At 44.3% G+C, this 16,733-nt stretch overlaps 2 protein-coding genes across 2 annotated transcripts; both read right to left on the bottom strand.

The window, feature by feature from the left end:
- Positions 1-9,566: 9,566 nt before the first annotated feature.
- On the bottom strand, positions 9,567-10,417 carry LOC135571558 (uncharacterized). Its single transcript, XM_065018159.1, has 2 exons — positions 10,220-10,417; positions 9,567-10,170 (listed from the first exon to the last, which is right to left on the bottom strand). The coding sequence occupies exons 1-2, from the start codon at positions 10,415-10,417 to the stop codon at positions 9,622-9,624; spliced, it is 747 nt and encodes a 248-aa protein (XP_064874231.1). The 3' UTR covers positions 9,567-9,621.
- LOC115121971 (gap junction alpha-4 protein-like) lies at positions 10,185-16,265 on the bottom strand. The gene is made up of 2 exons (XM_029651120.2): positions 15,429-16,265; positions 10,185-11,294 (listed from the first exon to the last, which is right to left on the bottom strand). The coding sequence occupies exon 2, from the start codon at positions 11,282-11,284 to the stop codon at positions 10,445-10,447; it is 840 nt and encodes a 279-aa protein (XP_029506980.1). The 5' UTR covers positions 11,285-11,294; positions 15,429-16,265; the 3' UTR covers positions 10,185-10,444.
- Positions 16,266-16,733: the final 468 nt, after the last annotated feature.

The following is a 16,733-nucleotide window of genomic DNA, read 5'->3' as shown; positions in this document are numbered from 1 at the left end:
CACAACGATTGCATTCTAAACAGCACCCTATTCCCTATGTAGTGCACTACTGGCACCCTATTCCCTATGTAGTGCACTACTGGCACCCTATTTCCTATATAGTGCACCACTAGCACCCACTGCTTATCCCTGGTCTGGCCTGCTTATCCCTGGTCTGGCCTGCTTAACCCTGGCCCAGTCCTGCCCCTCGTAGGGACAGCCACTGTTGGCCTGCTTAACCCTGGCCCAGTCTCCAGATCTCAACCCCATAGAAAATCTTTGGAGGGAGTTGAAAGTCCGTGTTGCCCAGCAACAGCCCCAAAACATCACTGCTCTAGAGGAGATCTGCATGGAGGAATGGGCCAAAATACCAGCAAGAGTGTGTGAAAACCTTGTGAAGACTTACAGAAAACGTTTTACATCTGTCATTGCCCACAAAGGGTATATAACAAAGTATTGAGGTAAACTTTTGTTATTGACCAAATACTTATTTTCCACCATAATTTGCAAATAAATTCATTAAAAATCCTACAATGTGATTTTCTAGATTTTTTTTCTCATTTTGTCTGTCATAGTTGAAGTGTACCTATGATGAAAATTACAGGCCTCTCTCATCTTTTTAAGTGGGAGAACTTGCACAATTGGTGGCTGACTAAATACTTTTTTGCCCCATTGTATATAGGGAAGGAACCACAGGGAGTGACATATATAGGGAAGGAACCAAAGGGAGAGACATATATAGGGAAGGAACCAAAGGGAGGGACACATATAGGGAGGGAACCAAAGGGAGTGACATATATAGGGAAGGAACCAAAGGGAGTGACATATATAGGGAAGGAACCAAAGGGAGTGACATATATAGGGAAGGAACCAAAGAGAGAGACATATATAGGGAATGAACCAAAGAGAGAGACATATATAGGGAAGGAACCACAGGGAGTGACATATATAGGGAAGGAACCAAAGGGAGTGACATATATAGGGAAGGAACCAAAGGGAGTGACATATATAGGGAAGGAACCAAAGGGAGAGACATATATAGGGAAGGAACCAACGGGAGAGACATATATAGGGAAGGAACCAACGGGAGGGACATATATAGGGAAGGAACCAAAGGGAAAGAGAGAGACATATATAGGGAAGGAACCAAAGAGAGAGACATATATAGGGAAGGAACCAAAGAGAGAGACATATATAGGGAAGGAACCAAAGGGAGTAACACATATAGGGTTGGAACCAAAGGGAGGGACATATATAGGGAAGGTAATCAGGGAGGTGATGAAGTCCAGGTGAGTCTGATGACGCGCAGGTGTGTGTGTGTCATCTGTGTGTGTGTGTGTGTGTGTGTGTGTGTGTGTGTGTGTGTGTGTGTGTGTGTGTGTGTGTGTGTGTGTCTGTGTGTGTGTCTGTGTGTGTGTGTGTGTGTGTGTGTGTGTGTGTGTGTGTGTGTGTGTGTGTCATTAGGAAGTGCATCAGCAGTCAGGAGGGCAACAATTTGGGGATGCAGGAAACACAGCTATCTCACAGTTGACTGTGAGATAGATTCAGTCTTCCTAGCTTTAGTGGAGGAAGTGTCCCAGAGAAAAATTAGTCACGACCATAGCTGGCTATTTTGATCAGGGTTGTATGGCTATAGGGTTGCCAACTTTCTCACTGCCAAATGAGGGCCAAAAGGTGGTGCCAGTGCAGGGTGCCACGGCGGTGTGGGCACCATGTTGTGTGAATGAATATACAGTTGTGTGTTCTTATTCAATTGGAAAGGCAAAACATGTTTTATATTCCCATAGCTTTACTAAAACTGTATCACTATGTAAACTTATGTGAATAAACCTCCAAAAAAAAATTATGATCAAAGAAATCACAATTTGGGCCTTTATACAGATAAAAAAAACATTAGAATGCAGAAGAGGAAAAGACACCATCAGTTCAGAGACACCGTCAGCAGTTCAGAGACACCATCAGTTCAGAGAGGAGGGACACGAGTCTCTCACCTCGTCTACTTTTCCCATTCAGGCAGTCCTTCATTCATAAAATCCTTTGTCCCTTTGCAAAGACAGAAGTTATTACATGACAACTTCTTCACAGATATTTGAAGTTCACTTTTTGATCAGCTCTGTGCTACATCTGGTTGTTGAGTCTGACCTTTTAAATGGTCATCAGAGAGAGAGAGAATCCTCTCTCTCTTTTACAAAGGCATTTGAGCCTGGTACACTGAGGACAAATGAGACAATCCTGAACATGTTGATCAAGTTGGCTTTTCCTAGGTTTTTTGGAAAATTGCCACCCCACTTCTTCTCACTGGTGGATTTTGCTGTTTCCTGTCTGGCTTTTGTACTTCCTCCCGGCACAACACTCTTCATAGTTGGTCCACACTAACTGTCTCTGTCATTTTGAGGGCAACCACCACCTGCTCCAGGTCAGTGAAGGAGAGCTCTGATCGGTTTCAGTTTCATTACATTTTCTGGTGAGAAATCACAACATTGACATTCATGACATTTGAGTCATGAAGCAAAGCACCGTGTTTAACACATATGAGGCTTCACTTCACCGTGACTTTGTCATTTTTCGCAGTGGACGTCACGAAGAATGCACCGATATTGGTAGCACCTTTAGCTAGCTTGGCCTTCGTGTGCATTTCTGTGGATGCATGCTGAGCCTCTCCGTGGCCAATTGAGAATTGCCGATGACATAAAGTACAGAAAGCTTTCGTCGAGTCACCACTGACAGGCTGAACGCACATCTTTTGTGCTTCTTGTTTGTTGTAGCTACAATTCGTTTCCTTCTTTGCAGGTTTAATCCATATTTCCTTGATCTGCCAAACCGAACGAACAACAACAGAAATTACTTTGCAATTATTGGCGAGTTTACGCTATACGGATGAATATACGAGACAAGGGATGTCCCGTATGGGACAAACCAATTTAGGTCAAAATAAGGGAGATCCCGGCTAATACGGGACAGTTGGCAACCCTAGATATGGCAGAGCATGTCCGTCGCCAAACCCTATTAATCCCCATGTCCGTCGCCAAACCCTATTAATCCCCATGTCCGTCGCCAAACCCTATTAATCCCCATGTCCGTCGCCAAACCCTATTAATCCCCATGTCTATTAATCCCCATGTCCAAACCCTATTAATCCCCACCCTATTGTCCATGTCCGCCAAACCCTATTAATCCCCATGTGTCCTATTAATCCGCCATACCCTATTAATCCCCATGTCCTATTAATCCCCATGCCATACCCTATTAATCCCCATGTCCGTCGCCAAACCCTATTAATCCCCATGTCCGTCGCCATACCCTATTAATCCCCATGTCCGTCGCCAAACCCTATTAATCCCCATGTCCGTCGCCAAACCCTATTAATCCCCATGTCCGTCGCCAAACCCTATTAATCCCCATGTCCGCCAAACCCTATTAATCCCCAAACCCTATTAATCCCCATGTCCGTCGCCAAACCCTATTAATCCCCATGTCCGTCGCCAAACCCTATTAATCCCCATGTCCGTCGCCAAACCCTATTAATCCCCATGTCCGTCGCCATACCCTATTAATCCCCATGTCCGTCGCCAAACCCTATTAATCCCCATGTCCGTCGCCAAATCCCCATGTCCGTCGCCCCTATTAATCCCCATGTCCGCCACCCTGCCGCCAAACCCTATTAATCCCCATGTCCGTGCCAAACCCTATTAATCCCCATGTCCGTCGCCAAACCCTATTAATCCCCATGTCCGTCGCCAAACCCTATTAATCCCCATGTCCGTCGCCAAACCCTATTAATCCCCATGTCCGTCGCCATACCCTATTAATCCCCATGTCCGTCGCCAAATCCTATTAATCCCCATGTCCGTCGCCAAACCCTATTAATCCCCATGTCCGTCGCCAAACCCTATTAATCCCCATGTCCGTCGCCAAACCCTATTAATCCCCATGTCCGTCGCCAAACCCTAGCTCAACACCGGTCATTTAAAATACTAAAATCATTCCAATCCCCATTAAAAGGCAAACGCAGTTTAGGACCATGCAGACGGCTCAAACCCTGGTTGAATCCCCATGTCCGCTGAGACAAACTACACTATTAATCCCTTTTTCTATCAGAACAACAACAACAAAAGAAACAAACAAAAAAGATGTCGGCAGTAGATCTGAATGACATAAAAACCCTACTTAATCCTCCATGTCCATGAAGTGCTTGAGATCCCAATGACCACGTCACGGCAGGTTAATCCCCATGTATAAAGTTAGGATAATTAAAGTATTAATCCCCATGTCCGTAGCCAAACCCTATTAATCCAGTTTAATCCCCATGTCCGTCGCCAAACCCTATTAATCCCCATGTCCGTCGCCAAACCATAAAGGATAGGATTAATCCCCATTTAACCCTATTAATCCCCATTTTGTCCGATTAGCTAAAACCCTATTAATCCACATGTCCGTCGCCAAACCCTAGTTCAATCCACTGTCCAGTTCAGAAACCCTAGTTAATCCCCATGTCCAGAAACCCCAGCAGTTCAGAGACACCGTCCCCAGCAGTTCAGAAACCCTATTAATCCCCATGTCCGTCGCAGTTCAAACCCTCAGCAGTTCAATCCCCATGTCCAGTTCAGAAACCCTAGTTAATCCCCATGTCCAGTTCAGAAACCCTAGTTAATCCCCATGTCAGCAGTTCAAACCCTAGCTCAACACCGGTCATTTAAAATACTAAAATCATTCCAATCCCCATTAAAAGGCAAATGCAGTTTAGGACCATGCAGACGGCTCAGGGCAATTTCCCCTGCTGGTTGAGAGCACTGAGGTACGGCTGAGACAAAGCTACACTAAAGAGCGTAACTTTTTCAGAACAACAGAACAACAACAACAAAAGAAACAAACAAAAAAGATGTCGGCAGTAGATCTGAATGACTTCAAACCCGTAGCACTCACCTCCGTCGCCATGAAGTGCTTCGAGAGGCAATGACCACGTCACGGCAGGTTAGGAGAATTAAAGTATAAAGTTAGGATAATTAAAGTAGAAAGTTAGGAGAATTAACAGCAGTTTAGGAAAATTAAAGTAGCAGATTAGGGTAATTAACAGCAGATTTAACATAACAGGATAGGATAATTAGGTTACATTTTGGGTAAGGATTAGCTAAAATGCTGGACTCCATCTAGCCACAACCGTGGAAACCATCAGTTCAGAGACACTGTCAGCAGTTCAGAGACACCGTCAGCAGTTCAGAGACACCGTCAGTTCAGAGACCCCGCCAGCAGTTCAGAGACACCGTCAGCAGTTCAGAGACACCGCCAGCAGTTCAGAGACACCGTCAGCAGTTCAGAGACACCGCCAGCAGTTCAGAGACACCATCAGCAGTTCAGAGACACAAGTCAGCAGTTCAGAGACACCGTCAGCAGTTCAGAGACACCGTCAGCAGTTCAGAGACACCGTCAGCAGTTCAGAGACACAAGTCAGCAGTTCAGAGACACAAGTCAGCAGTTCAGAGACACCAAGTCAGCAGTTCAGAGACACCAGTTCAGAGACAGCAGTTCAGAGACACATCAGTTCAGAGACACCGTCAGCAGTTCAGAGACACCGTCAGCAGTTCAGAGACACAAGTCAGCAGTTCAGAGACACCGTCAGCAGTTCAGAGACACCGTCATCAGTTCAGAGACACCGTCAGTAGTTCAGAGACACCATCAGTTCAGAGACACCGTCAGCAGTTCAGGGACACCGTCAGCAGTTCAGAGACACCGTCAGTTCAGAGACACCATCAGTTCAGAGACACAGTCAGCAGTTCAGAGACACCGTCAGCAGTTCAGAGACACCGTCAGCAGTTCAGAGACACAAGTCAGCAGTTCAGAGACACAAGTCAGCAGTTCAGAGACACAAGTCAACAGTTCAGAGACACCGTCAGCAGTTCAGAGACACCATCAGTTCAGAGACACCATCAGTTCAGAGACACCATCAGTTCAGAGACACCGTCAGCAGTTCAGAGACACCGTTAGCAGTTCAGAGACACCGTCAGCAGTTCAGAGACACCGTCAGCAGTTCAGAGACACCGTCGGCAATTCAAGATGGTTGTGGTTTTGAAGAACTCTCAAAATACCCAGCGATGGAAAAAATACCCATTTGTCCTACTTGAGTAAAAGTATAGATACCTTAACAGAAAGTTACTCAAGAGAAAGTGAAAGTCACCCAGTAAATAAACTACTTGACTAAACGTCTAAAAGTATTTGGTTTTAAATATACTTAAGTACCAAAAGTAAAAATCCTTATATTATTTAAATCAAATATATTTGTCACCTACTAGAACAGGTGTAGACATTACCGTGAAATGCTTACTGACAGACCCTTAAAACCAACCATGCAGTTTCATGAAGAAAAACACAGGTAAGAACATATTTACTAAATAAACTAAAGTAACACAATAACAATAACAAGGCTACAGTATATACAGGGGGTACAGGTACCGAGTCAATGTGCCGGGGTACAGGTACAGAGTCAATGTGCCGGGGTACAGGTACCAGAGTCAATGTGCCGGGGTACAGGTACGAGTCAATGTGCCGGGGTACAGGTACCGAGTCAATGTGCCGGGGTACAGGTACCGAGTCAATGTGCCGGGGTACAGGTACAGAGTCAATGTGCCGGGGTACAGGTACAGGTCAATGTGCCGGGGTACAGAGTCAATGTGCCGGGGTACAGGTACAGAGTCAATGTGCCGGGGTACAGGTACAGAGTCAATGTGCCGGGGTACAGGTACAGAGTCAATGTGCCGGGGTACAGGTACAGAGTCAATGTGCCGGGGTACAGGTACAGAGTCAATGTGCCGGGGTACAGGTACAGAGTCAATGTGCCGGGGTACAGGTACAGAGTCAATGTGCCGGGGTACAGGTACAGAGTCAATGTGCCGGGGTACAGGTACCGAGTCAATGTGTCAATGTGGGGTACAGGTACAGAGTCAATGTGCCGGGGTACAGGTACAGAGTCAATGTGCCGGGGTACAGGTACAGAGTCAATGTGCCGGGGTACAGGTAGGGAGTCAATGTGCCGGGGTACAGGTACCGAGTCAATGTGCCGGGGTACAGGTACTGAGTCAATGTGCCGGGGTACAGGTACAGAGTCAATGTGCCGGGGTACAGGTAAAGAGTCAATGTGCCGGGGTACAGGTACCGAGTCAATGTGCCGGGGTACAGGTACCGAGTCAATGTGCCGGGGTACAGGTACAGAGTCAATGTGCCGGGGTACAGGTACCGAGTCAATGTGCCGGGGTACAGGTACCGAGTCAATGTGCCGGGGTACAGGTACCGAGTCAATGTGCCGGGGTACAGGTACAGAGTCAATGTGCCGGGTACAGGTACAAGAGTCAAGTCAATGTGCCGGGGTACAGGTACCGAGTCAATGTGCCGGGGTACAGGTACCGAGTCAATGTGCCGGGGTACAGGTACCAAGTCAATGTGCCGGGGTACAGGTACCGAGTCAATGTGCCGGGGTACAGGTTAGTCGAGGTAATTGAGCTAATATGAACATGGACTAAAGGGGCAAATGCAGACAGCAGCATTTTCTTGTTATTAAAATGTATTGATAGCCAGGGGCCACACTCCCAACACTATTTATCAAAAGATGCATTTGTGTTAAGTGAGTTTGCCAGAGGCAGTAGGGATGACCAGGGACGTTCCCTTGATAAGTGTGTGAATTAGACCATTTTCCTGTCCTGCTAATCATTCTAAATGTAACGAGTACTTTAGGTTGTCAGGGAAAATGTATGGAGTAAAAAGTACAAGATTTTCTTCAGGAGTGTAGTTAAGTAAAAGTAAAAGTAATCAAAAAAAATTAAAAAGTCAAGTACAGATACCCCCCCCAAAAAAAAAAAAATACTTAAGTAGTACTTTAAAGTGTTATTTACTTAAGCACTTTACACCACTGCAAAATTCCATTCCATGAATGAGTCAACGTATGGAATCAGTCTGCTGATGAACACTGGTCCGTATCCTCATTGACTCTTACTTGTTTGTGTCAGACCTACTGTAGGCCGATGAATAGATAGGAATTGAATAGATGAATGAATGAATAGAATCACGAATTGTGATTCAAGGATCAGGATTTTCCATATTACAGGCTATGAAGGCCAGGCTTTTACTCGTATTAATTAAGAAGGGTACTTAGCTTTAGTCGTCTGCCAATGAATGGGTAAATAAAGAGGATATAATCACCTGATTAAAAACAGATTTATTCAAATATAAACCAATAAATATAAACAATTACAATCTCGATTAAAAAAACCAAAATTAAATACACAGTATTTAAATACTCTTCACATAGTCGGTGATTTCCTTTCTTATTAACAGAATGACAGAAGAACTAATTCATCTGTACCGCTTACATTCATCAACGAATGAGAAAATTACTTTATATTCACAGGGAATCACATGGAATCAAAATTAAATCATTCACAGGGAATCACATGGAATCAAAATTAAATCATTCACAGGGAATCACATGGAATCAAAATTAAATCATTCACAGGGAATCACATGGAATCAAAATTAAATCATTCATATGGAATCACATGGAATCAAAATTAAATCATTCATATGGAATCAAAGAGAATCAAGTTCAAATAATTCACAGGGAATCAACTTTAAATCATTCACAGGATATCAGATAGTTACTCTTTCCATACCTCTCCATCCCCCTCTACTTTCTCTCCCTCCACCCCTCCATCTCTTTCCCTCCCTGGCTCCCACCTCTTCATCCCTCTAGCTCCCCACCTCTTCATCCCTCTAGCTCCCCACCTCTTCATCCCTCTAGCTCCCCACCTCTTCATCCCTCTAGCTCCCCACCTCTTCATCCCTCTAGCTCCCCACCTCTTCATCCCTCTAGCTCCCCACCTCTTGCTCTCCCTTCCTTACCCCTCTTGTGACTCCAAGCCACAGCTGGACAGCTACATAGAGGACAGGCGTGTGTGTGTGTGTGTGTGTGTGTGTGTGTGTGTGTGTGTGTGTGTGTGTGTGTGTGTGTGTGTGTGGCCATTAGTCCCCAGGGAGGGAGGGTAGTCCAGAGAGCCCAGTACATTCCACTGGCCCAAGCGAAGCTCTGAGGTCACAGTAATCAGATAAGGAACATGCTTAAGAACACATAGGCTATGCCCCAAATGGTAGCCGATAAGGCCCTAGTCAAAAGTAGTGCACTATGTAGGGAATAGGGTTCCATTTGGGAAGTAGATATATTTACCCCTGCTCTTTCTCACAAGACCCCACTGCACTGTTGGGGCCCGTAGGTTGTTTTCCCTGTGGAGGTCAAGCCAAGTGTTTCCATTGTGACATCACATTCAGCCAGCGCATAGGCTTATCCCATTGGACGAGAACGTTTCCTAAAAATCTAAATGGCTGAATTACAATACATCCTGTTCCTGTTCCGATTGTCCTCCTTTCCCGTTCTCAGTGTTCCATTCTCAATGGTCTTTGTTTAAACCTTGTTCCTGAGAACTTTAGTACATTTCCATTCTAATAAGCAACATCTCCACTACATTGTCCTTCAAGGCATGTGTTATACAGTACAATCATTTGTTCTTATTCTTGTCCATGTTCTTGGAAAAACGTCAAACTTTAAATCTTTAGTGACACATGGCTCATTCCTAGTCACAGAACCAAACGTCTCTGTTTTCCTCATACATAATGCTTAGTGTGTTTGTTGCTGTGTCCCTTCTGGGCACCCTTACTGTGTGTGTGTTGTGTTGCTCTCCCTGAAGAGTGTGTTGTCCTCATAGTCCCCATATAGTTCAGATAACTGGGGAGCAGGTCACCATCAGGGTCCATCCCTGCTCCCGACACCAGGTCCAGATATCTTTCTCTGGGCTTGGTGTAGCTGGCCTCCCCCAGGTCCAGATAACTCTCTCTGGGCTTGGTGTAGCTGGCCTCCCCCAGGTCCAGATAACTCTCTCTGGGCTTGGTGTAGCTGGCATCCCCCAGGTCCAGATATCTTTCTCTGGGCTTGGTGTAGCTGGCCTCCCCCAGGTCCAGATAACTCTCTCTGGGCTTGGTGTAGCTGGCCTCCCCCAGGTCCAGATAACTCTCTCTGGGCTTGGCGTAGCCGGCCTCCCCCAGGTCCAGATAACTCTCTCTGGGCTTGGTGTAGCTGGCCTCCCCCAGATCCAGATAACTCTCTCTAGGCTTGGTGTAGCTGGCATCCCCCAGGTCCAGATATCTTTCTCTGGGCTGGCCTCCCCAGGTCCAGATAACTCTCTCTGGGCTTGGTGTAGCTGGCCTCCCCCAGGTCCAGATAACTCTCTCTGGGCTTGGTGTAGCTGGCCTCCCCCAGGTCCAGATAACTCTCTCTGGGCTTGGTGTAGCTGGCCTCCCCCAGGTCCAGATAACTCTCTCTGGGCTTGGCGTAGCTGGCCTCCCTCATGGGTAAATGCAGATGGTCCTTCTCCTGGCAAGGCGAAGCTTGCTGCATCTCCATCTCCAGGCTTGGAGCACCAAGCCGGACTCAGACCACAGCTATGCCAGGAAAGGTGTACTGCTCCTGGGCATAGCGCTTCTCCAGGTGATGGGTGATGGCCAGCTGGAGGAGGTGGAGAAGCTCTACCAGGTTGAGAAGGAGAGAGACTCCAGCGATGGTCTGGGTGTAGATGGTGAAGATGGTCTTCTCCGTGGGTCTGGAGATGAAGCAGTCCACCGTGTGAGGACAGGGGTCGCGGACACACTCGAACCGGGCCGGGATCACGAAGCCATAGAGGTACCATAGTCCGACAATGAAGCCGACCTCCAGGAGGACCTTGAGGAGGATGCTGGCGGCGTAGGCACAGAGGAGACGGCCCTTCAGCTTAGGAGCTTCTGGGAGAGCTTTCACCACCTTTCTCCCTCCTTTCTCCTCCACTAGTTCTTCTATCTCATCCCGCATTCTCACCTCCCTCTTCTTCTCTCCATTCTTCTTTACCCCTCCCCTCTCTTGTCCCTCACAACCACTCTCCTCCGACCTCTTCTTCTCCTCCTCTTCCTCCTCCTCGTTCTTCTCCTTCGCAGCCCTCATGGCCACATACCCAAAATAGAAAATAGTCGGCGTGGAAACAAAAATCACCTGAAGGACAAAATAGCGGTAATGTGATATGGGGAAAGCTTTGTCGTAACACACAGCGGTACATCCAGGTTGCTTGGTATTACAGACGAAGCTGTTCTGTTCGTCGTCCCAGGCTGACTCTGCGGCGGTGCCCAGGACCAGCATGCGGAACAGGAAGAGGACAGTGAGCCAGACGCGGCCCACCCCGGTGCTATACTCCTGCCCCTCCTCCAACAGCTGCTCCAGGAAGGACCAGTCAGCTCTGGACATCCTCTGTCACCTACAGGGGGAGACAGGTGAACTCATGTTAACGGGTTAGCACGTAAACACATTGAAACACACACACACACAAACACACGTTCTATGACACAATGGTGAAACATCTGTGAATACATGCTGGGAAATTGTGTATTAATAAAACATATTGTGTTTCTACATTATTATGTTAATACATTATTATAACCTCTTTCTATTTTAAAACACTTTAATACATTATTATGTTACTACATTATTATGTTACTACATTATTATGTTTCTACATTACTATGTTACTACATTATTATGTTACTACATTTTTATGTTACTACATTATTATGTTACTACATTATTATGTTACTACATTATTATGTTAATACATTATTATGTTAATACATTATTATGTTACTACATTATTATGTTACTACATTATTATGTTACTACACTATTATGTTACTACATTATTATGTTACTACATTATTATGTTACTACATTATTATGTTACTACACTATTGTGTTTCTACATTATTATGTTACTACATTATTATGTTAATACATCATTATGTTACTACATTATTATGTTACTACATTATTATGTTACTACACTATTATGTTACTACATTATTATGTTACTACATTATTATGTTACTACATTATTATGTTACTACACTATTGTGTTACTACATTATTATGTTACTACATTATTATGTTACTACATTATTATGTTACTACACTATTGTGTTTCTACATTATTATGTTTCTACACTATTATGTTTCTACACTATTATGTTAATACATTATTATAACCTCTTTCTATTTTAAAACACTTGAATACATTATTATGTTTCTACATTATTATGTTTCTACATTATTATGTTTCTACATTATTATGTTAATACATTATTATGTTTCTACACTATTATGTTTCTACACTATTATGTTTCTACACTATTATGTTAATACATTATTATAACCTCTTTCTATTTTAAAACACTTTAAAGTTTTTTCTTACTCTGTTTGTGTCTGAACTTGACATCTCGCTGTGATTTGTAAGGACATGTTATTTTGTAAGGACGTGTTATTTTGTAAGGACATGTCATTTTGTAAGGACATGTTATTTTGTAAGGACATGTTATTTTGTAAGAAAGAACATGTTCTTTTGTAAGGACGTGTTATTTTGTAAGGACGTGTTATTTTGTAAGGACGTGTTATTTTGTAAGGACGTGTTATTTTGTAAGGACATGTCATTTTGTAAGGACATGTTATTTTGTAAGGACATGTTATTTTGTAAGGACATGTTATTTTGTAAAGACATGTTATTTTGTAAGGACATGTTATTTTGTAAGGACATGTTATTTTGTAAAGACATGTTATTTTGTAAGGACATGTTATTTTGTAAGAACATGTTATTTTGTAAAGACATGTCCTGAGTGATCTAACTTGTAACTCTGTAGGTTTGTAGAACAATATAATGTTTTTTACTAGAGATCATGTAAACACAACATAACACCCCTTAACCTTCTCTCTCCATGAGTTCACCACCCAACCATATTCCACCTTCGTGTTTTGGTCTTAAGGTCTGATATCATACAATGAGCCTCCATGAATAGTATTCAAACATACGTTATTTTAGGCTTTGTGTCTGTATCATATTACCCAACACAGCTGTGGTTCAACATACTATACTGATTTGAATACAGCAGCGTTGCAGTTCTTGATAAAAAAAAAAAACGATGTGCCTTGCACCACCTACCATACCCCGTTCAAAGACACTTGAATATTTTCATAATGTTTTCCTGTCTATTTAGATCTGTGCATTTGGTCTTTACATTATGTAAATTGTGTCAATCGTAACTGCAGCAGGCTACAGGGAACAGCTGGATAGGGGAAACGGGTCCATTCTAGCAGCAGGCTACAGGGAACAGCTGGACAGGGGAAACGGGTCCATTCTAGCAGCAGGCTACAGGGAACAGCTGGACAGGGGAAACGGGTCCATTCTAGCAGCAGGCTACAGGGAACAGCTGGACAGGGGAAACGGGTCCATTCTAGCAGCAGGCTACAGGGAACAGCTGGACAGGGGAAACGGGTCCATTCTAGCAGCAGGCTACAGGGAACAGCTGGATAGGGGAAACAGGTCCATTCTAGCAGCAGGCTACAGGGAACAGCTGGATAGGGGAAACGGGTCCATTCTAGCAGCAGGCTACAGGGAACAGCTGGATAGGGGAAACAGGTCCATTCTAGCAGCAGGCTACAGGGAACAGCTGGATAGGGGAAACGGGTCCATTCTAGCAGCAGGCTACAGGGAACAGCTGGATAGGGGAAACGGGTCCATTCTAGCAGCAGGCTACAGGGAACAGCTGGATAGGGGAAACAGGTCCATTCTAGCAGCAGGCTACAGGGAACAGCTGGATAGGGGAAACGGGTCCATTCTAGCAGCAGGCTACAGGGAGGATGGAACAGACCTGCATCACTATACTGACACCATTTCTGTTTCTAAAAGGACTAATTTGGGTGTTTTTTTTTTTAGCCTTTGTTCATATGTTTTCAGAGCCTCAGCACTGCACAACGAGGAAGAGGAAGTGAATCGCTGGTCCAATCAAATCAAATGTTATTGGTCGCACGTTATTGCAGGTGTTGTTTTTTTGGAAAGTTTCTTAAAAACGTGTCTGGACCCCATTTAAAAAAAAAAAAAAATGTAAAATAGAGATTTGGTTGTAAAATATCTAACTTCTCCTTTAATAATAATGAGTTGAAACAATTAGATTTGTTTTTAACAGTAAAAGCACACAGTCCTGTGGGCTACGGTAAGTGTATCACCGCACCTGCCCAGAGGTCTGGACTTCTATGGTACAGAAGGTTATGTCCATGTCTTGTAACCAGGGTCATTGCTTCTGTGCTAGCTGATCCCAGCAGTCATACCCCACTGGGCAAAAAATAATGGTTGAATCAACGTTGTTCCCACATCATTTTAACCCCCCCCCCCCACACACACACACACAAAAAACATTAAAAAAAAAATGTGTGATGACTTTGAATCAACATGGAAAACTAATTGGATTTGCAAAAAGTCAACGTCATAACAGCATTTCGTTTTCCACCCTACTGTAACCTAAATCCAATGACCATTGTGAATAGTTTGGTTGATTTCACAGTGAATTCACGTTAGTCGACAACTGGGGTGGCAGGTAGTCTAGTGGTTAGAGGCAGGTAGCCTAGTGGTTAGAGGCAGGTAGCCTAGTGGTTAGAGGCAGGTAGCCTAGTGGTTAGAGGCAGGTAGTCTAGTGGTTAGAGCAGGTAGTCTAGTGGTTAGAGGCAGGTAGCCTAGTGGTTAGAGGCAGGTAGCCTAGTGGTTAGAGGCAGGTAGCCTAGTGGTTAGAGGCAGGTAGTCTAGTGGTTAGAGCAGGTAGTCTAGTGGTTAGAGCAGGTAGTCTAGTGGTTAGAGGCAGGTAGCCTAGTGGTTAGAGGCAGGTAGCCTAGTGGTTAGAGCAGGTAGCCTAGTGGTTAGAGCAGGTAGCCTAGTGATTAGAGCAGGTAGTCTAGTGGTTAGAGGCAGGTAGCCTAGTGGTTAGAGCAGGTAGCCTAGTGGTTAGAGCAGGTAGTCTAGTGGTTAGAGGCAGGTAGCCTAGTGGTTAGAGCAGGTAGCCTAGTGGTTAGAGCAGGTAGCCTAGTGATTAGAGCAGGTAGCCTAGTGATTAGAGGCAGGTAGTCTAGTGGTTAGAGGCAGGTAGTCTAGTGGTTAGAGGCAGGTAGCCTAGTGGTTAGAGGCAGGTAGTCTAGTGGTAAGAGGGGGGTGGCAGGTAGCCTAGTGGTTAGAGGGGGGTGGCAGGTAGCCTAGTGGTTAGAGGGGGGTGGCAGGTAGCCTAGTGGTTAGAGGGGGGTGGCAGGTAGCCTAGTGGTTAGAGCATTGGACTCGTAACCGAAAGGTTGCAAATTCAAATCCCCGAGCTGACAAGGTACAAATCTGTCGTTCTGCCCCTGAACAGACAGTTAACCCACTGTTCCTAGACCGTCATTGAAAATAAGAATTTGTTCTTTAACTGACTTGCCAAGTTAAATAAACTCAGCCAAATGTAAATCAACACGGGTATCATGTGCCCACAATGTCATGAGAATACATAAAAAAAGACCCGTTATGGAATGAAAGCGCTGCATCTCTTACCTATCAGTTGTGAAGTTCGGTTATTTTCTTTCGTTGACTTGACAGTACTCCGTAGACGTGTTCTTTAACCAGCACCCCAGTCGGAATGAGATGGGAGAATTTTCCAATGCATTTTATTGGCCTGCCCACAGGAACTTGGTCCAGGAAAGGAATGGATGAATTCTAAAAATATGTATCTGTTCACTCCTCTGAGATGGGCTGTCGCTCTAGAAGGGTTTATTTGTTGAACTATTCATCTTGAATAAGTGATAGACCTTCAAGTTGATATCTGCAGCACTTATCTTATCAAAGTTGAGCAATAGGTATAGAAAGTGGTGTAATCTATGCTACTCAATTGACCAGTTGTCCAGAAACCATAAAGGTATGAAATAAAAAAAAGCTTTCAAAACGGGTCTGTTCAACAATAGATTGGACACGTCGTATTGTCATCGAACTTTGTTGATTTATTCAATTCCTAAGAAGTTAGAGTTAACAACTCGTTTCGTGAAATGTCCCGTAAATCCACACAATGGCGCCAGTCGCCGCTTTTCTAGGAAGATGACGCACCAGCGGAATGAACTGTTTGCTCCGTTAGTGTTGTTCAATGCGCGGTTAAACCATCGATGCTGACAAGGAAAAACACTAAATTAGTGCAGAAAATAGATCGATACCTTCAGACGATGTTTATTATTTTCTTTTGATAAGATTTCAGAAGATCAACCCGGCGGAAATGGAATTAGCATAATAAAACAAACCCCATAAAAATCAGCCAGTTTAAACTAGAGATATGTGTTTTTTTTTTGCATTGGATAATTCTCAATCCACCGCATCCGCCTATGTAACACTTCCGCATCCGCGGAGAAAGTTGAGCTGGAGCGGTGTTTGTCAGACCACGAGACATCCCAAAAATCGGTATTCTCACAAAATCGTCATGTAGCGTCTTGGTTACCCACTAATATGACCCATCTGTGTAAAGGTGAGACTCACTAACTCGTACATATCGGTTGTTTTGCTCTAGGATGCCCACTCGTCTGAAGGTCCTGATACCTGGACAAAAACACATGGAAGTACTGCATATAGGGAGAATGTCTAGTGACGGATATAAGGGGTAAAGTACACCACATTACCAAAAGTACACTACATTACTAAAAATACACCACATTACCAGAAGTACACTACATTACCAAAAGTACACCACATTACTAAAAATACACTACATTACCAAAAGTACACTACATTACCAAAAGTACACTACATTACCAAAAGTACCCTACATTACCAAAAGTACCCTACATTACCAAAAGTACCCTACATTACTAAAAATAC

This window comes from Oncorhynchus nerka, linkage group LG4 (assembly GCF_034236695.1).
Source record: "Oncorhynchus nerka isolate Pitt River linkage group LG4, Oner_Uvic_2.0, whole genome shotgun sequence".
NCBI classification, from domain to species: domain Eukaryota; kingdom Metazoa; phylum Chordata; class Actinopteri; order Salmoniformes; family Salmonidae; genus Oncorhynchus; species Oncorhynchus nerka.
Note: the sequence above shows the minus strand (reverse complement) of the source record. Positions and strands in the feature narration are given on the sequence as shown.